General features: G+C 39.4%; 1 protein-coding gene across 1 annotated transcript in view; it reads right to left on the reverse strand.

Moving 5' to 3' along the window:
• MAP3K5 (mitogen-activated protein kinase kinase kinase 5) overlaps positions 1–22064 on the reverse strand; it is a 2923819-nt gene that overhangs the window by 888360 nt on the left and 2013395 nt on the right. Inside the window, exon 10 of the mRNA XM_044087116.1 lies at positions 21464–21617. Coding sequence (XP_043943051.1) covers positions 21464–21617 — 154 coding nt within the window. The remainder of the gene's footprint in view (positions 1–21463; positions 21618–22064) is intronic.

Genomic DNA, 22064 nt, shown 5'->3' on the forward strand with positions numbered 1-22064 from the left:
TCAGGGCTGGCAACTCGGCACATAAAAATCTACTGCCAATTATTAGCGGAATGGAGTTCCACTGTGATGACCCCTAACCGGGAAAAGCCGAAAGATACAACAACATGGATCATCTTTCTGACAGTAATGTATATCGTGTGGCTAGTGAACATGAATATTATGCAGCTATACATAGCTTTAAAGACTTGTTACACAAGGGTTACAGACATGGCTACTTTTCCAAGCACAATGTGGAAGTTAAATTTAAAGTGGAAGGCAGTTGTTTTGCAAAATTTTACTGCCTGCCAAAAATCCACAAGAAAGTTTTTCCCCCTCCTAGAAGGCCAATTGTGGCAGCTGAGAATTATTTTTTTTTACACAATATGGGTCTATTTCTTCATACTTATTTGCTTAGGAATGTTGTTGGCTTAGACTCTTATATAAGAGATTCTTTTCATTTTCTAAGAAGGTTTTTTCTGGCTGGTTCTTGATGTCAAGAGCCTTTATACGAGTATTACAAATCAAGTGGGACTTGAAGCTCTTAGGTTTTTTCCTAGGCACTAGCCCACTTATTACTTTTGTTATAGAATTGTTATATTTTAGTTTAACCCACAACTTTTTTGAATAGAACAACTGCATCTATCAACAGGTGCAAGGTACAGCAATAGGTGCATCTTGAATGCTAATTTGGTAATGGGTTTATTTGAGCTAGAGTTTCTTTATAAGTTAGAGTTTTTTTAATAAGTATGTTGCTCTTTATAATAGATATATTGATTTAATTTTTTTATGTAAGGGTGGTGCATGGCTAGTGAATTCTTTTGTAGCTTCTCTTTAGGAAAACCGTTTTGGCTTACAATTTGATGGTATACAAAAAGGTATTTATATACATATTTTTAATTTGAATTAAATATTGTTGATAATATGATTATTACAAAGATTCACAAAACATTTGATGATGGTACTCATTTTTTTTTAGATAGTAACAGCTGCCACCCTCATATTTTAAAGGCTTTGCCTTATGAGTTACTCAGAATAAATAGGCTGTGTAATAACATTCAGTCTCTCAAAGAAGAGATTTTGCATTCTTGCATAGCCTTTAAACAAAGGGGATATAGTAATGAATTAATTATTAATTCTTTGAATAAACTGGTGTGCTTGAGAAGGGATAACACTAGTGTGGTTAATGTTGCAGATGATATGAAGTCTGTGAATAGATCTAGGAGTCACACAGGGAATACTAGTGATAAAAGATATATTTTGTCACTACTTATAATATTTATAGTGCTGAGTTAGTAAAAATCTTAAGATATTACTGGCCATTCTTACATAAGGGGAAGTCTGGGATTAAGAATTTATCTGACTCCTTTACTGTTTCTTATAAGAGAGCCAGAAATATAAAAGACATGGTTGTCCACAATTTGTTCTCTATGCCTACTGAAATTTTAACTATTCCTTTACAAAATTCTGGTACATTTCCCTGTGGTAAATGCTCTACCTGTATTCATATGGTCAGGACTTTTGATAAAATAAATGTAATTTTGTTTCAGCCTAGAGCTATTTTCTCCTATATGTCTAAGGGAGTGGTTTATTTTCTCATGCGTTTGTGGTTTCTTCTATATAGGAGAAACCAAAAGAATGTTTAAAATCAGAATACAAGAGCATGTTAGAGACATTAAGAATTAAAATTTGGATAGCCCTGTATTATCACATTTTCATGTAGTACATTTGGGGTCTTGTATCACTTTAAAAGCATGTATTTTAGAACAAGTTCTGATTAAGAATGATTTTGTACTTAAAAATAAACTATTATATAAAGAAGCAGTCTGTATTTTAAAGTTTGGCATTTTGGTGCCTCAAGGTTTAATTAAAGAACTGAAATGGAAGGCTTTTCTGCATTAAGTGTTAATTATTAGTTTGTGTTTAACTGTTTTAATTGATTACTGATGTGATATTTGTTATTTAAGTGTAGATTGTGCTACTGTGATGTTAACTCTGTGAAAGGCGTGCTAGTCGAGGCGCTGGAGTATTGAACAATTTTGGATTGTATGCTTCTGCAGTTGGTGTTTTTTTGCTTTTTCTGTGTTTTTTTATTTTTATTTTTTATTTTGCTGTTCAGTGTACATGGGTTTTTACACTGCTAGGCTTGTAAAGGCCCTAGGGCCATTTGCCTAGTAACCATCTATGAACCTAGATACCCCACGATATTATAAAGTGTTCTACAGAAGCAAAAACCTGTATGGACCTTAGATCCTGGTCTATCACACAATGACTTTTTGTCTCATGAAAGACGAAGAATAGGATTAAGAGTTTTCATGCCTTTACCCTTCACCTTTTGAAGTTTCAAGGACAGAGCAAAAATTCACAACTAAGGAGATGTCTTTTAGAATCATGTCAGTGCACTACACTCCTACAACCTGACTGGCTGCAAAGTATGATAATTTTTTATGCTGCTTTCCATTTTCCATTCACAAGTGGATGGTTAAATTAAATTGATCAAGCAGTAATGTCCAAAGTTATGATTTAAGAAGGGATTCCAATGACTGTATTTTTTAGTGCAAAGTGTTTTGGCACATCTGTATTGGGGTTTCTTTTCTGTACATATTTTAAAGCTTACCAGTCTACCTTGGGACTTATTATACAGCATGTTTACAAGTGCGACAAACTGGACTGGAAAAATGGGGTTGTGTACTGCTGCCTAGCAGGAGCTTGTTCAGGCATTGCAATTCTGTTAAATTATTAATTAATTTATTTATTTTACTTCTATTAACCGGGAAGGTCTGACTGAATACAGGTCTTTTTCAGCGGAGGCCCTGGGAGAAAAGCTCCACATAAGTAAAGATAACACTGACATACACAGTTAATATAATGGTAACAGATCACATGAGCATGACCAGATCACATATTAAGCCGAATCTGACAGAAGACAAAGATTTTGTTTTAACACATCTAAGTAAGTTCAGTAAACAGACAATTTACACACAAGTAATAGACATCATGAGATATTCAATAACATACATTTCAGCCAGTCGAAGTATTTACAATACAGCTAGTAGTCAGTGAGAAAGAAGATAGCAGTCATATTGAGATGTTTAGTATTTGGGCTATTTTACAATTAGCATGTATGTGGTTACCAATAAAAGTGCTAATACTCTTAAAGAAGAGAGAGGTTTGTTAGTAAAAAATGACAGAAGAGATAGCATTAGGAGGAGAATTTCCAATATGGTGCTGTAGCAATGAAATGGGATTAGGTAGATTCTGATTGAGAAGTATTGTTTATCCTGGGTTAGTACAAAAACATAGCGAGGTACTGGATAGATACTCTGAGTATTTTTTAAAGTGTGGAAGGTTAGTAATATTTGTTGTATCTGCAGGGAGGTTATTCCAAACTTTAATGTTTCTTGCCTTCATTAATTCAACTGTTTAATCTGTTGAGATATTCCACTTTAGCACATTTTCTCTATGCAGAGGCAGTTTGTTTTATCTACACTACTATTGGGTGGTATAGTGTGTGTCTGTTGTTTGTGTGCATATATATTTGTCATACTCATTTCCTTGCTGCCATAAGCAAACTTTCTTTAAGGATTGTCTACTCTATCTAGGCGCTATCTCTAGGACCCACCATTGTATCAACCTAACTCAACTAGGATGGCTGGAGTGGCCCAGTCTTCTCCGATACAACCAACTTGTAATAACCCACAAACTACTATATCAACCCGAAAAAACACCAGCACTAAATAAGATCATCAAACCATACAGCAATCTGAGGTCACTATGCTCTGCTGACAAACTGCTGGTACAAACAACTAAGAGCATAAATGTGGCTGGGGATTCTATTCACCAACTCAGTAGGCAAAACTTGGAATATGCTACCTGCCGAACTTACTCACCAATCCTCCTTAACCCAGTTCAAAAAAAGCTTCAAACTACACTTCCAACAGCATTGGCAATGTTCCTGCTTAAACTCCGCCTAATCACCACCCGCTGTTCCTGCAAACTCGCCCTAAGCATTTCAATCATATACTCTAATAAGTGTATGAATTCTTGGGGTCTATATTACGACATCGAAAACCCGTTTCAGCAAACATCACAACACTGACACGTACAGCGCGAACTACGGTAACGGCGAACATTCAAAACCAAGAAACATGAAATGTCAAAGTGTCATGGTTGGCCCGTCTATGGTATAGCTCCGTAAGGTAAGTGTGCGATAGTTACGGACCTTAGGGTTAGGGTGCGGGTTAAGGTAAGTGCATAGATAGTAATGTATATAAGGTTTAGTGTAGGGTAAGAAGTAGGGTTTGGTTAGTGTATGTACGTGTTTTACTTATTATGTTTGGGTATGTAGTATGTAGCGCACAGTGGTGTTGGCCGACTAGGACGATTCGAGATTTGAAATTTCGTGGTTTAGGGGGTTTGGCGTATTTGCAGTTCAGGCTTTGTGTGTCGGTGTTGTGGTGTTTATTGAAATGGGCTTTTGATCTTGTAATATAGACCCAATTCTTGATGGGACTTGGCCCATAACTGTGTGTATTACTGTATGAAACTGAAGCCGCATGATTTTGATATTGTCTACTATGTTTTATCTAAGTTTGTAACCCTACTGAAAACTGCATATTATACTTATCTCTAAATGTTTCTATTGTTCCTAATGTATTTGTACTCTGCTTTCTGGAGTTTTTCTCCCGGGGCCTCCACTGAAATGGACATATATCCAGTCAGACTTTCCCAGTAAACAAATGTAAAATAAAATAAATAAATAAATCTTATTTTCTTTTTTCTTCCTTTCTATTGTCACTATATTTTTAGTTTATTGTGGCTGTTTACTGGAAGGGTGCAGATGTTACACTGCCACAGATCTTCTCTTGCTAATGTATAGGACAGGCTAGTATGTCAGGTAAAATGGATAGCTCAATGCAAAATCACAGCAGGTTAATTACTTGGCATTAGAGATGTCCGAGTACACCTTGAAAATGGAAAGCAGTGATAGGTAAATTTGGTAGACTAAATGCTGCTGTTTTTTTTTTTTTTTTTTTTTTAAAAATAATGGGTATTGTGGTTCTGATCCAAAAATATCTGGTTGCTCACTGCTGAGAAAAATGACAAACGTGGTAGATGGGCTGCTCTTAAAGTTAAAACATGATGTAATTGTTTTGATAAAATTTATGGACACAGTTCTGACCAAGAGAATCACATATGTGATTTTTTTCAAGGAATTGTAAGCATGGGTTAAGGGGAGGGTAAGATTATTGTTGGGGGGGGGGGTTATCTTTGTATTAGATCCTTTGCTAAACAAGTTTGACACTTGAAAAAATATGCCTGCCCACGTAGCCAAGTGGTTAGAGTCACGGCCTTATGTGTAGTAGGTGTGGGGTTTGAATAAAGGGAAGGGAAATTAAGCAATCATTTTGAGAGAGGTTGGCATAATGGTTAAGGTGTTTACCTTACAGACACAAGGGCATAATGATTAAGGTGTTTATCTTACAAACACAAGGTGCAGAGTTTGAAACCCACATGGGGCAATTGGCTAGGCTTAAAAAAATGGCCCACAAGGCAGTCAGTTTAGTACTTATCCATGAACCTTGCAGTTGGCTTAAAACACTATCTAGGAATTAGACCTCATAGATATTTGTAGAGCTAGGAATCCTAGAAGGTGATATTTTACTTTCTTTGGACACCACAAATCTATGGCCACTGGGATGGACTTCTGGTTGATTAAGAGAGACATGTTAGGACAATTTGCACAGGTTTTATACTTAACAGAACATCTTTCTGATCATAGACTTGTTTTGATAGAAATGTTAGGTTTTGCTCGCTCATGTCTGCATTTTTTGAAAGTAGAACCCTTAATTTTCAAGGATCAAGATAAGCATCATAATTTTTAGAGCTGGCTCAGAAAATACTGTAATTCATGGGGGCTATAGTATGAACTGGAAAACTACAAGCAATTCTTTAAAAATAAGGTGAAATGGTAATTAGTTGATTTGAAGAGGTGCACTTCTAACAGAAGGAAGATTTTAGTTGAAATCTTATACTATGTAGGAGGAACGCAAACTAAGCTATGCAGAGTATAAGAGTGTTTTACATAGGAATAACTTAAAAGTACTGAAGCAAGAGTACAAGTCTATACAATCTGCATGGATGAAAGAAAGATGGGAAAGAATTTGGTCATTTAGTTAAGCCAGAGAGATTATATCTATAAGGTTATGTGATTGGAGCATAGTTCACAACCTCTTAGAGCAAGAAATCTGGACAATGCCATAAATAATGGCAAGACAAAGGCCTAAAATAGAAACAATTTAAAATATTGCTTTTATAAACTTAGAAAGTTGTGAGAATTACAGGTTTTGCATTAGAATGAGTTATCTTGAAGGGTATAAAGTCTGAAGCTCACGTGTGCCATGATTTCCTGATACTTAGTCCTTAATGATTTAGCAGAAAACCAAAAATTTTAAGAGGAACAGACTGATAATACGAGACTAAAATCTGGACTGTTGAGAGGTATGGTTTGCAGGAGCGGCCTTAGATCAACTGGTGTCCTAGGCAAAAGGGCTCCACGGCACACCCCACCACATCACCCGGTGCCCCATCCTGGTTTACCTGCACCAAATAAATACTGGAAAAGCGCCCCTACTAGAGTGGCGCCCTAGGCAGCCGCCTAGTTGGCCTATGCCTAAAGGCGGCTATGATGGTTTGGAGAATAATGGAGCACAACAGGGACTCCCATATTGTTGCGTTTAAAGGGGTAAAAGAACTTGGTATATGACCCTTTGGGAATAGTGCAATTAATGCAGGCTAGATTAACTAATCCATATAGTTCCCTTGGTCAACTACAGTGAAAGCAAACTGATGGTCTTGGTACTAAGTTGCTACCTGTCCAGGGTAATGGATGGAGGAAAAGAATATTTACGGAAGCCTATTTCATTTTCTGAAATTGGGGCAGCAATTGTTTCCCTTACTCCAGGAAGGAGATTGGGCTTGGGACATGCTTACACCTGATTGATTTAAACAGTGTAAGAATTATTCAGTCCCAGTCTTCTTGGAACTACACTGGGAGGCAGACACAGACATGTATCTACATGACTCTGCTTACAATGCTCTAGTCATTCTCCTCCATAAAAAAGGTAAAGATGTGACAGACCTAAGTTGTATAAACCCATCTCCCTCTTGAATCTGGTTTAAAAATATGAATAAAAAAATCAAAGCTCCTAGATTAGAAAGAATTGTTACATTTGATTAGTGTAAGCCAACAAGGATTTATTAAGGGTTAAATAGTAGGCCCAGATCTATTATAGTTGCAGTTAAACACGAGTATTTCCAAAACATAGAGTGACTCTGTTATTAGATTTTAAAAGTGCATTTGGTTAGGTAGAATAAAGTTTTATGTGGGGAAACACTGTCTAAATATGAAATTCTGGAGAAGTTTATAAACAGGATTCAACATGTATATCAGTTTCCTAATGCAGTGATTAGTAGAAATGGGCTCCATTCTGACAAAGTTCCCTTAGCTCATGGTACTACATAAAGTTGCAACTGTATGCAATTTTGTTCACCCTGGTGATAAAATCTTTCACTACTATTATTGAATTGGAACTTAAAAATGATTCTATACCAACTCAGTTTTATATTCACAGCTTATTTTCTTGGTTGCAGACCATGATATAATTTGGATGGGGGGCGGCCATGGTGGAGCAGTGGTTAGCATTGTCGCCTCACAGCAAGAAGCTCTCCGGTTTGATCTTTGGCTGGGGTGCCTTCTGTGCGGAGTCTGCATGTCCTCCCTGTGGTCGCGTGGGTTTCCTCCCACATCCCAAAGACATGCTGCAGGTGGATTGGACACTCTAAATTGGCCCTAGGTGTGAGTGCATGTGTATGTGTGCCTTCTGTGGAAGGTTGGGCGCCGGGCTGGCGACTCAACACTGTAAAACTCCACTGCCAATCATGAGCGGACAGGTGATCCGCTGTGGCAACCCCTAACCGGGAAAAAGCCAAAAGAAGAAGAAGAAGATATAATTTGGATGGGGATCCCTGTAGAAGCTAATCCCAAAGTGCTTGCAATTCTGACATCTTTTGCTAAGCTCTCAGATTTATCTATTACTTTTTCAAAAACTGAATTTTTCCCACTTATGACTGGTTGGAGTGCATTCCACTTGTTACACACTAACAGGTATGAAGGAATTTACTGAGTTCAGTTATTTAGGAATTACTATCACTATCTCATTAAGGGAAGTACTGGACATGAACTGCAAATCACTACAAAACGTCTTAATAGACAAAAAATAGATAATTTAAATATTAACTGCCTGGATTCTGTGCAAAATGGTATATGTTTTTATTGCCAAAAATTTTCTTTTACTTACATCACTCTCACATAGCTATAGCACATTTGCTTATGTTTTTTTTTTTTTTAATGGGGAAATCAAACTCAGACTCAATAACTGTTTATTTATTTATGATACATGTTTTGGGAGAGAGGAGCTTTCGGGGATATGGCGTAGCATAAACACCATAACAGACATATGAACATTAAAATAAAAAACAAAGATAGTTGAGTTCTAAGTACACATAGAAATAAGGGAACATTACAACAAAAAAAAAAAAAACAAAAAAAACAAAAAAAAAACATATAAAAAAAATACAAGGACATTAGCGGGTTAAAAAGCGAAAAAAAGGTTAGTGGAGTAATGATAGAAGAGGTATATGTGGTAAACAGTAAGGGTGGTGGGAATTAGGACTTGAGAGAGAGATGAAGTTTTGGGTTGCTTTTTTTTGAGTGAGGGTTCTGAGGTGGTTCTGGGGTGTAGGTTAGGTAGTGGAGTTCCACATTTTACCTACAAGAAGAGAGAAGAGAATCCCAAATTAATGGCTTGGTAGTTTGAGGGCAAGATCTTTATCTTGGAGAGTGAGAAATTTGCAGGTGCAGGTTAATATAGATGAATGTTGTTTTTTCAGAGGTGTTTTCTCTCTGATACAGTATCTGGGTGGAAGCTTTTGAGTTGTTTGAAATGGAGTTTGGGAAAACCTCTAAACCCTAGTTGCTTTTGTGTTAGTGCAGTGGTGCGTTCTAAAGGTGGAATTTGTGGCAAATCTAGCTATGTGATTGTAACAAGAAGCAAGTTTGCAAAAATTATTTTTGCCTATACATAGAGGTTAGTCTCTGGGTCACAGACCTTAGATTATTTTTTTAATCATCTTTATTAAATTATCACTTAAGACATAAACATACATTTATATAAAGGAAAAGAAGCCATATTATCATGTTCCTAGTTATAAACATTATACATTTTTTGTTTTGTACAACTATCACTCCAGCATTGCATAAATTGCTCAATTCCTGGCTTCCCTTAAATTTTACTCCTCCTCCAAGACATTATTCGGCATGCATTATTCACACAATTTCAATTTATTTTTATGCAATTTTCTCCTTTCCTTTTCTGAAGATCACTCTAAGTTCTTTTATAATATTTAAAACATTCGGTTTAGACTTTGATTTCCATTTTCTAGTAATTGTTTTTTTGGCAGCTGACAGAATTAAACTTAATAAAGCCGTACAATGTCTGGGCAATTCAGATCCTGTGTCTCACCTCAAAAAATAATTTATTTAGATACAGCCATTTGCTCACTCAATATTTCTGACAGAGTACTCTGTAGGAAAACTTTAAAATTTGCCAGCTCATTATACTCTCAAAAAAAGAAGTTGCGTCTTACCATAACCTTCCATCCTTTTTTTCGATCGTCACCAATCCTTGAAAGTGAGTTTGGTTCTGAACCTCGAAACCGAGACGGCCATTTACTTCAGCTCATGCTCTCCAAACTCTCGATCCAGGCTCTACACATAATGCTCCTCACAGAGATTACCTCAGATTGAGTTTGTCAATGAGTGGCAGTCAGAAGTGAGAGGACAAAATACGTGATAATTACATTAATTGAGGCCAAATAGGAGTCCTTAAAGGAAAGCTAGCTAAAGTATAAATTCAGTCTACTAAGAGTCTCAGGATGGGGGATGGAGGGTGGGGATGTCCAGGATTGGTGAAGATCAACAACACAGATGGAATGTTATGGTAAGACACAACTTTGTTATCCAATGTTGTCAATCTTCACTCAATCCTTGACAGTGGGACAGAGTTCCCCAGCTACTATAACCTCAGGAGGTCTCATGGAAGAATATTCCTAAGCACCACAGAGCCAAAAGATACTCATTCCCCCTGAGACCTGATCTAATTTGTAATGAGTGATGAAGGTATGATGAAAAGACCAAGTGGCTGCTGCACAAATGTCATCTAAAGAAGCTCTGGCATTAAAGACTGCAGAAGTAGCTACTACTCTTGTAGAATGAGCCTGAACTGCTTTTGTGAGCTAGAGTCATTTAGAGTGATAAGTTAAGGTGATGCAGGCTCTAAGCCACTTGGCCCAGGTAACCTTAGAAACTGGGTTACCTAGATGGTGAGAAGAAAATGCCACACAAAGTTTGTTTGATTTTCTAAATACTTTAGTCCAGAGAAGATGAAAATGTAGTTGCCTGTGTACATCAAGAAGATGGACAGCATATTCTCCCTTGTTCAAAAAATTTGGGAAAAAGACTGGTAGCTGTAAAGTCTGATTAATATTAGATTTGGATAGAACCTTGGGCAAAAAGGAAGGATTGGTTCAAAGTGCAACCCTATCTTTATGAAAAATTAAGTGTAAAGATTGGCACAACAGGGCCTGAAGTTCTGAAACTCAGAAGTCATAGCCACCAAAAATAGGGTTTTCCAGGACAGATATTGTCACAAGTTGACGATGGTTCAAAGGGGTTCTAAGTCAAGGCCTGAAGGACCATAGTTAAATCTCAAGGAGGGAGAGGTTCTTTGAATGGAGGTCAATAGCATTAGAAGTCCTTTTTGGTATGCTTTACACAGTTTGTGTGGCATCAGAGGAGCACCTTACAGTCCTGTATGGAAGTTTGAGATTGCAGCTAGATGCACTTAAATCACTGACGTAGAGGAACTCGACTGGTAAAGTAAGGCTAAAAAGTGTAATACTTTGTGGATAGGACTTGAATATGGACGTATTCAATTGTCTAGAATGCATCTAGCAAATTTTTCCCATTTGCTTTGGTATAATTTCCTTGTAGACAATTTATGGTGAGCGATAATAATTTGTCAGACAGGTGAGGAAAGAGGAGGATGCCTGGCAATCATGGGAACTGGAGAAACCACACATTGAGCTTGAAGTTTTGGAGATTCAGATGCACCATGAACTTTGGATGCGACAGCAGATGTGGGTGGGAGGTTGGCATAATGGTTAAGGTGTTTACCTTACAAACATAAGGTGCAGGGTTTGATTCTCTCATGGGGTAATTGGCTAGGCTGAAAATGGCCCACGAGGGCAGTTAGACTAGTACTAACCTATGAACCTATAAGGAACTGGGTTCCAGAATTCATGGTTTCCTAATCAAATGGGGTGACAGGAAGGGAAACCAAACTTGTCGAGGCCAGAAAGGGGCAATGAGTATTATAGAATTCTCTGTCCTTTTGACTTTCTTCAGGAACTGTGAAATGAAAGGAATTGGGGGAAAGACAAAGCAGACCGGGAGGCCAAGCATGGAGAAGGGCATCTCTGGGTGACTCCCCTGAGGGGGGATTACAGCAAAGTAACTTCTGCACTTGTTTAGAGGAAAAGCAAAGAGATCACAGCAAGGCTGGCCCCAATGGTGAAAAATGTTGTTCGCCACTGCTGGATTGAGAGACCACTCATGAGTCCACCCTACATAATTCCATTTCCTCCAATTCACACTCTGGCCTAGTTGGCATTACTTTTTTTGGTAACTATTGCAGCATGATATTTTTTCTTTTAACTTCATATCCAAATGTATCTTATATTGAATTGATTGTATTTAGTATTACTACCCACTCTGACCTATAATTGTCATTATAAGTATGGCTACCTGCTGTGAGCTATAATTTTTATTATAACTCTTCAATTCAAATGTAAATGTAAACGTGTGTAACTTTGTATTTTTTGGTGCTTTTCTCCTCAGGACTCCATTGAAAATGGGTTCTTCTTGGCCCAATGGACTATCCTGGTAAAGCAACTACAAATAAATAAATAAAATAAATGAGGCAAGAGGATAGTTCTGCTCAATTTGTCCACTATCATATTGGAACTCCCCGGAATGCGCATTGCTATAAGAAAGCAGATGGAAGAAATTGCCCATTGCCAAACTCTGAGTGCTTCTCGACACAATGGTTAAGATTTGGTTCCCCCTTGTTTTTTTATGTACCAGACTACTGACATGGTGTCTGTCTGAATCACTACTGTTCCTTGAGGGAAGATATCCTGGATTGCTTGCAATGCTAACAGCAATGCCCTCATCTCTAGTACACTGATGTGCAAGGTAGCCTCCAATTGTGACCACATGCCTTGGAATGTCCTTCCCAGATAAAATCCCCCCACTCAGTCTGGGAGACATCTGTGGTCACTGTGGCTTGGGGCTGGGGGAGAATGAAAGGATGACCCACGAAAATCTGGCTGGAGTGTAGCCACCACAACAGGTCATGCTTGCAATGTTTGGTGATCAGAATTAGTTGAGACATTGGTAGGTAAATGAGAGACCATTGGGAAGCTAGTAGCCATTGCCATATCCGCGCATGTGACATCTTGCCAAGGGGACTAGAGTGATTGCTGCTACCATGGAGCCTAAGGTTTGAAGAATTAATTTTGCTGGGACCTTATCATTGTGTAGCAAATGACCAACCTGAGATCTTATGTATTGTAGCCTTTCTGGAGGGAAAGATGCAATTCCCAAGGCAGTGTCTAAGTGGGCTCCAGTGAAGTCCAGTTTTTGAGTGGGATGAAGTGTGGACTTTTCAGAGTTTATGGTTATGCACAGAGACGTATGGTGTAATCTCTTGCCTGTTCTAATCGATGCCTGGTGGCAGTGGTGAGGAGCTAGTCATCGAGTTATGAAAATACTCGGAACCCTTGCAGTCTTAGATGAGCTGCTACCACTGCCATGCATTTGGTAAACACCCCGACGGCTGTGGTGAGTCCAAAGGGCAGTACTCTGAATTGAAAATGACAGGCTCCCAGCCGGAAGTGCAAAAACCTCCTGGAGCTCTCTTCCATTTTTATGTGGTAATAAGCATCTTGGAGGCAGTTAGAGCACATCCACTCGTTTTTTTCCAGGAATGGAAGTATCGATTGAACCACGGCCATCTGGAATTTAGTTTGTTGAACTGCCTTGTTGAATTGGCTGAGATCCAAGATGAGTCTCCAGTCCCCTGTTTTCTGAGGCACTAAAGAATCTTGAGTAAAACCTGGATGAAGATGCTACCTGAACAGAGACAGTTGGGGCTGGGAAAGTTGGGATCAGGGACTCCAAAGGCTCAACAAGAGTTGGAGGAAGAGGATATGGAGGTGCCATAGGATGAACAGTTCTGGCGCTAGTATGCCTCGGACATAGGGCAATCCCCTCACCACCAGTAGCTGATCCACCAGTGTCATAATGTCGGTCTCTGACCGCCTCTTAGTAGAACGAACAGATGCAGTGGAAATAGATTTTGGAGGTCTCACTTCCACAAAAGGAGTGTCTTTAAAAACGGGCACACAGATGGGGAGTATGATGCTGTTGGAAGAGGAGGCAGCCCCAATTGCTTCGGTACCCATATATCATTAGGTACCGAAGAGGAAGCTGTCAGCTCTGAAGCCAATGTAGTGGTAGTAGCAGTAACTGGTGTAGACAAATTCTCCTGTGCAGATGAACTCCTCGGTACCGAGGAAGGTCTAAGTATTTTCCTTGACAGTTCTGAGGACTTTGGGACCAAGGAAGGCCTTTTCTTTGAGGTGGGAGAAGAAGAGAAAGATGAAGTACCAGCTTTCTCTCTGGACTCAGAAATGGCCTCTTCAAATGTAGTTTTAATTTAATATTAATTTGTTTATTATTTCCGTTAAAGTACGGGTAGAAAACCCATGAAAAATCACACATTTCTCTTGCAAATGTATTTTACCAAGGCAATACACATACAGGGTATACCCGTCTGAATTGAACATTTTGCAATCACTTTTCTTACACCTTTTGAGTCTGGAGGTGCCCTTAGAGGGTTTAGAAGGAGAAAGTTTCTCCTGTTGTTCCCCATAACAGGTTCAAACAGTCACACATGAAAGAAATATAGATAAAGCAAGATTTTTTTTTTAAATAGAAAGTAGAACGAAAAATACTAGCATTGGTATGATAGACTAGCTAGCTTTAAAGGTAATTAGCAAAAGTGAAAGGGGTTACCAACAATAGTACTTGACAGTCTACCAATGGTAGAGGGGAGTTGGATCGAAACCAGCTAGAATAAAGAACAGGGAAGAGCGGGTAGAAATACAAGTTTTAAAAAAAAAAAGAAAAAAAAAAGAAACTTCAGAAATAAAGTTTGAAAAAAAAATTTGAAATTACTCACAAACTAAGCCAAGGCTCGAGACAGTGAACGAACGCATCCGGTCTGCAATGCGGCAAACGAGATCTCGTGTAATGTCTGTGAGGAGCATTATGAGTAGATTACCAATAAAGCAGTCTAGAGAGGCAAAAGTACTGAGACGTACTTCAGCACGAACTTTATTCCAAAATTGACTTTTCAGCCCACAGTTCCAAAATACACGAACATACGTAACTTTGCAGTCCATAAATCACCAGAACATATTCAGTCCACAGTTCCAATATGCACAAACACAAATAACTTTTCAGTCCAAAAATTCACTAGAACATTAACGCAATTCACTACTACAATGCGTTTTCGTCTGCGAAGACTTCCTCAGATGGAGATGCATACCCGAATAATACCCAACTTTTTATACTTATTCTAATCAATTAACACATTCAATAAAACAAATAATTAAATTGACTCCATTTTTAAAATAATTCAGAGCATTTACAGTTAAAAAAAACTAAACATATTTATTTCAAAATTAATATAAAATATCCTATAGAATACTAATATTACCTTAAAAAACTTTATAATATATTCCTTCAAAATACATTAAAATTACTTTCATACCCTGATAGAATTCAACAAATAAATATCGCCATCTATTGTCAAAATTTAATTTCACAAAAAAAAAAAAAAATAACTATCAATCTACTACTAAACATAAAAACATATGAACTAAATATTTCATATGAACCATTCATTCATATGTCAAGAAATGCAATAAATACAAATATAATAACTCTATAACATACATTTCATAACTTCATTGTATTCTATGATGTAATATAACTCGCTAGACTTATAGTTTAGTTGATCTTAACTTCAAATCGGGAAGCAGTGAAATTGCCTCTCTAGACTGCTTTATTGGTTATTTGCTGGTTTATAATATTTGAGCATTTTTTTCCGTTTTGTCATTGTGGTGGCATTATGGGTAGAGCCTGGTTCAAGAGTTTGGAGAGTGCAAGCTGAAGTAAATCGCCGTCTCAGTTTTAAGGTTCGGAACCAAACCACTGTCAAAGACTAAGTGAAGACCGACAACATCAGTTCATATGTTCCCGGTTACATCTTTCTTCCCCATCACATCTCCAACAGTGAGAGTGTTGGAAGACTTCGCTTGAAACCCTGGCTAAGGACTCAACTTTATAGCTGTGTCAGTGGGGTGTCTTACTGGGGATCTATAGAAAGAGGGAGAAATCAGCCCCGGAGTGACCGTGTTCTCTGTGTGCTTTTAAGGGAAAATGCACTTGATGCAGAAAGCTGCATCTGGAAATAGTGTGTGTGTGTGTGTGTGTGTGTGTGTGTGTGTGTGTACTTATCCTCCCAGTCTACATCCCCCACTGTTGCCAATGGTGAGGATTAAGGCTAATTGATTACTGGTCCAGTGCAGGGTCATGGTCGTAATGGGGAAGGGAATAACCGAACTACAGGAGCAATGAAGGTCACTGAATTTCTTCCACAATTTACAAATGGTGATCATTTTGATAAGTTTTATTCATATGTTTGAAAGGGTTATGTAAACAGTATAATAATGCCCTAGGGCTCTGGGTATGGTTCCTGAACTCTTACTCCATAGTAAAGCTATAACTGCGGTTTCTAACTTGCCTGATAATGATTGCTTAAATTATAATACAGTTAAAAATTGTTTATTAGAGTGTTTTAAGTTAACACCTGAAGCTTAGAGAAAAAAATTTTCGTCAGCATAGGCACAAGGCAGATGAAAGTGTGCGTATATATTGCTGAGTTTAGCAATTATTTTCATAGGTGGGTGAGTGGGTGTCAGGTCACCACTTCTGAAGGGCTGACAGACCTTTTGGTGAGGGAACAAACCCTTAGCACTTTGCCTGAGGACGTGAAAACTTGGTTGGCAGATAGGGAATAAAATACCGCAGATGAGTTGGGGGAAAAGGACGACCTATACCTAAAGCAAGCAGGGCATCTATGTACAGGAAAAGGATACCCAGTGCTGGACATGGGTATAAGGGAACCCATGGTGGGCAGACTAAACCACCCTAACAGAGTCCGCCAGTAACAGGGGAAAGCCACTACTTCAGGTACATGGCCAGGATCAAGGGTTAAATGTTTTAAATGTAACTAGTAAGACCATGTAGCATACAGATGTTCATGGAGGTAAGATGGGGAACAAAAGGTAGGGGAGCCAGCAAGTGGGAATGACAGAATGCCAGCAGTAAGTTCCCTGGAGACAACAAGGGTACCAAACTACCACAAGAGGTTATATTCTATCTTAGTAGACAGGAAACAGGCCACTGCTAAGAGAGAGACAGCATATGACCTAACCATTGTGAAGGCTGCAATGGTTAAAGAGAAGCACTACTTGCTTGGGCAGTCCACACCAGTCAGAACTTTAGGAGGGACCCCATGACAAATACCTTTGGCTAGGGTTCACCTTGACTGGGAGGGTGGAAAAGGAAGCAAGCAAGTAGGTGTGTTTGAGGATAACCCTACAGAAGACCTGATAGGGAATGGTTTTGATAATGCAGTACCTTGTAAGCATGCAGTTACACACAGTAAGGCTTGAAGACAGGTATGTGGGTCTGGTAGCCTGGGGGGACCGAGACAGACCACACACTTGAAGCCAGGACTGGTGAAGTGGTAACTTCAGAGAGGGAGTTACAATGTAGCAGTGAGACTGAAGGCGAGCCACAGCTGCTGGTGGGTACTGATGTTCCCTTGAACAGAGTGATGGCAAGGGCAGAGATGAGTAGTAGTACCCAGGCTGACAGTGAGGCACTGTCAGAACATACCAGAATTCCTGTGGAAGGAGAGTTGGGAAGTGTTACAAAAAGAGAGTTGAGACTGGCTCAGCTCTTAGACCCTACATTACAAGGCTTGAGGGAGGTATCCATGGAGGCACCTGACTCTCAAGGAAAAGGGGAATCTGTATAGTGGGACAAAAAATTACTGTAAAGAGAGTGGACCCCTGAAGGAGAGCTAGAGGGTGAGGTAATACAGCTGTTGGTAGTGCCCAGAGCCTACCATCTGGCATTTCTAGCCATAGCCCAGGGCATTCCCTTTGTAGGTCATATGGGCATAAAGCATATGAAGAGAAGTATTATGCAGAACTTTTATTGGCCTGGGATTTCCATGGCTGTAACAGGGTACTGCAGGACATGTGAGCAGTGCCAAATGTAGGCAAGACAGAAGACAAGGTCAAAGCTCCTTTGATGCTTTTGCCTGCGGTTTAGGAGCCATTTCAGAGGGAAGAAGTATATTCTAGTGGTAGCAGAGTATTCTACCACATACCCTGAGGTGGTGGCTCTGTCCTCCATCAAGGCAGAAAAGGTGGCAAATGTTTTATTGATTTTCAATAGGGTAGGTTTCCTAAAAATAAATAAATAAATAAATAAACACTGACTGACAGATGCCAATTTCATGTCAGACCTGCTGGCTTGTCTGTGGAAGTGATGTGGGGTGAAACACCTAAAGACCACCCCCTACCATCCCCAGACTAATGATCTGGTGGAGAGGTTAAACTCTACACTAAAGACCATGCTACAAGCATTTGCAGACCAGTTTAAGAGGAAGTGGGACAAATATTTGCCCCATGTGTTGTTTGCTTACAGACAGGTGCCCCAGGAATCCACAGGTTTTTCACCCTTTGAGTTGCTGTATGGGCATAGGGTGAGTGGACCTCTAGACTCGATTCACGATGACTGAGAGGGTGAGTGTGAATCCCACAAGGAGTCTGTTATGGCATATGTTCTACACCACAGGACAAGGCTCAGGGAAACTCACGGGCTTGGCCCAGGAGAACCTGGCAGAAGCCCAACAGCAGAAAAAGGTCTGGTATGAAAGGAATGCTCAAGCTGGAGAGTATGCTGTGGGGCAGCAGGTTATGTTTCTCATTCCTGTCAGACAGGACAAGCTTCAAACAGCTAGGGAGGGACCCTTCAAAGTGGTAAGGAAGATCAGTGATGTTAACTACATGGTAGAACTGCTAGGCAGGAGGCAGAGGCATATACTGTACCATGTTAACATGATGAAACATTACCATGATAGGGAGGGCCTGGTGCTGAATATTTGCAGTAGGCGGCAGGAGTAGTCTGAGGAGGATCTATGGCTAAAGGAAGCCAGCCAGCAAAATCCCAAATTACTATGATGGAGCCATATGATTGGACAATGCAGCACTGTACTGGGGTCAGCAATGCCAAGGCAGCTGGAATTTCAAAACAGGGAATAGGGTAATGTATTCCCAGACAGGCTCATTCCTCTCAAATAACATTTCAAGGGTCACTTGAATCAGTTTGAGTTGTCGGGGAGAGAAGTGTGATGAAAGGAGACACTGCCAGCACAGCCAGCTGGAATTTTGTAAATAATTATATGCCATTTGTGAATATCAACATGATTTATATAAGATGCTTGTTTTACAACTGTATTAGAACTGTATGTCAGACGTATATACAACTGGTTTGTACAGATGTGTGTTGAAAAGATATTTTATAAAGGGTTTGTGTGTTTGGAATGCATCCATGGTGTGCTCTGCTAGAGAGGATAGAAATGTACATGCACATATTGAAACTGTTTAAATGTAAATTTTAACAGAGGAAACCTGAAGGTTAACCTCAGTCCAGTAAACTTTAGGAAAATATCTGAAATTAAATTACTTTATAGGCTAGGCCGGACACACTGTCTGTACTAGGAAACTTTCTGTATTGTCTTTACGGTGAAGTACAATTGTCATTCAACCATACCAATACAGCTGAACCAAATTACGTTCCTCCAAGCTCATGCACAAATAACATTACATAAGCAGAACATATAACAGTAAACAACAAACAACATTGACACAATAGTGAAGACAGCCAACTGAAGATCATAAACTATTTCACATTTGATACATCTGCCACCATCTCCATACATCTCCAGCAACATTAAATAAGCAATCCTTCCATCCGACCATGCTCTCATCAACAAAAACAGACAACCGCCGCTACTGCAGTCTCGACCATCCTAGCATCATCCAGTCCAATGGTCAGTCCTTCCTTCCAACAACCACAGTCAACCACCTCTACCTGCTGGCCTGAATGGCCACACCATCACCAGCAGCCATCAAGTCCTTCTTTTCTGCCAGCACCAACCCTCACATTCCACTGTCCAGACAGTCTCCTTCTCCTTTTTCATCACCGTAACCCTCCGCTGCATTCAAGGAGCCAAAACCAAACAGTGAAATTCTGTTTCCCGCATTCCACTCAACACAGATCACCATTGCAGGCCCAACTTCCACTGCTCCACGCCATTTTCCAAGAAAACAGACAACAGGCACAAGAACATCGCCAATGTCTCCACTGTGACATCCGCTCACCCGGCAACAACAGTCTGGGCAGAAGGGGACATAGCTAGTAAACCTGTGTCCAGGCTTTCCCAGGTGTGTGTGTGTGTGTGTGTGTGTGTGTGTGTGTGTGTGTGTGTGTGTGTGAATCAAACCTCAAAGTGTGTGTGTGTGTGTGTCGGCTACTTGGGCAGGCACACAAAGCACTGGTTTGACAGAGAGGGTGCTGGAGGTCTTAACTTGGTCATTCAGCTGAGATCTGAACTCTACAGCTGTGCCAGTTGGGGGTTTTATTGGGGATCTGGAGAAAAAGTGAGAAACCAGCCACGGACTGACTGTGGTCTCTGTGTGCTCTTAAGAGAAATTGCACTTGAAGCACAGAGCAGCATCTGGAAATACTGTGTGACCTGTTGTCCTCTCAGTGAACGTCCCACACTGTTGCCAGTGGTGGGGAATGAGGCTCCTTGATTACTGGTTCAATGGTGGGCCGTCACAGTTATTCTTAACCATGTAAATATTTGGTTTAATTAACATTACTTTTGTGAATATGATATTTTTTCCATGATCCATACCAACTTGTATTTTTTTCAAGATGCCATATTTCCCTCTTTTCAAAATGGTATATTGGCTCACATCTAAAAGGGGCAGTTTCACTGTATTCACTGTGGCCATCCAGACTGAAATAAAAATATTCAATATGTTTTATTTTTAAACCAAACATTAGACATGTTCACCAAGTGACATTTTGCTGCAACAGGTCAGATCAAGCAGCCCTACATGAAACAAAAAAAATTGTTAAAATGTGTTTCTTTTGTAGGTTTCACCTCCACACAGTTCTGGTCCAGGGGAGTCATTGCAATTTGGGGGAAAAATCACAATTTTCCTTAAGTGGACAACTCAATTTCAAACAGCAATCCATGAAAAATATGGTTCGGTCGTTACATGAATATCTTGTTGAACGTAAATGTTTTCAAAGAGAAGCAATGCTCTCCCCAACCTCATGGAGGCTGTAGCTCATACCTATAGTAAGAAAATAAAGGGGAGTCTTTTCTTTTGCAATTTTTTTGTCATGGGACTGGTATTTGTTTTAATTTATCCTTTCAATAATGGCCTTCCCATATGTTCCAGTTACACAGAGTTACTCCTCTGCAACACTCTAATGGGTAGGTATCAAAATGCCTACAATCATATGTAAACTGTTCTTTTGTATTTCTGCCAGATCAAATGCATTTCAACATAGTATTTTAAACAGAAACATGCACATGATTCACTTGTATTAATCCAGAGTTAATGCAAAACACTTACTAAGTGCCACTTTGCTGACAGGTACTGACAATTGTCTTTCAGTTATACAGATGTTTGGGCTGCCAAAGCTGTGGGCCTCCATCTAGCTTAAATGACTTACCCGACAAAGGTTTGGTAATGTTTGTTACTCATGCATCTCATATCCACAATGCAGCACCTGACAGACACATGCTATAACTCAGCTAACATAGCATTATTACAGGCGCTCTGTTACATGCTGAAACACAGGAAGCTAGTTTCTAATTTCCAACATCTAAGCCATCTCCAGCAATGCTTCAGTGATCTAAAACAATCTTATTTTAAGAGTTTAACAACTAAGTACAACTAGAAACATATTTTAATTAAAAGGCTTATTATTCACAAAGAAAATTAATAACAATCACCAGAGTCCTGACTGACTGTCACTGCTTCATAAAATAATCAGAAAAAAAAAAACACTTACCGGAAAACGAATGATTGCAACATCTTTTTTTGTGGCTTCAACAAGAAAGTCCATCCAAAAATCCACCAACTCTTGCTTGGTCACATGCTGTTCTGGGCCTTGTTTCTTGAAGTGCTGATAGATCAGGATAGTTTCTACCAGGGACTTGAGATACCTGCACACAATTTTAGAATAAGGAAAACCATTAGCAGAAAGCTTTAAAAAGTACAGTGGTGTCTACCTACCATAAATGTAGATGTTATAGTCTCTTCACTGTTGCAGTAATAACTATATTGGCTACTCTTGCACAGGTGGCCCTTGGCTGGCTTGAGTACTAGAGATTTATTTCCCTCCACCTGGACTGGTGGATGCCCTACACCTGATGTCAGGGCATCTGCAAATAAGGGTCATTGGTCAGTGCCATCTTACAGGTCATTCTTGCCCCTACAAAAGGAGGAGATACTTAAGGTGAAAATCCAGGCCTGTAGTACAAGGTACGCAAAAGTTCCAAATGTCCTTAAGAAGGGACCTAAAGACCTAATGAATGAGAAAAGAGAGGGTGCAAGGGAAGGGATAAGGAAAGGTGCCCACCCCAAGCTTAAAAGAATGACAGACAGGAAGG

The sequence above is a fragment of the Protopterus annectens genome, chromosome 1.part1 (genome assembly GCF_019279795.1).
Source record: "Protopterus annectens isolate FY-2018-M chromosome 1.part1, PAN1.0, whole genome shotgun sequence".
Taxonomy (NCBI): domain Eukaryota; kingdom Metazoa; phylum Chordata; order Ceratodontiformes; family Protopteridae; genus Protopterus; species Protopterus annectens.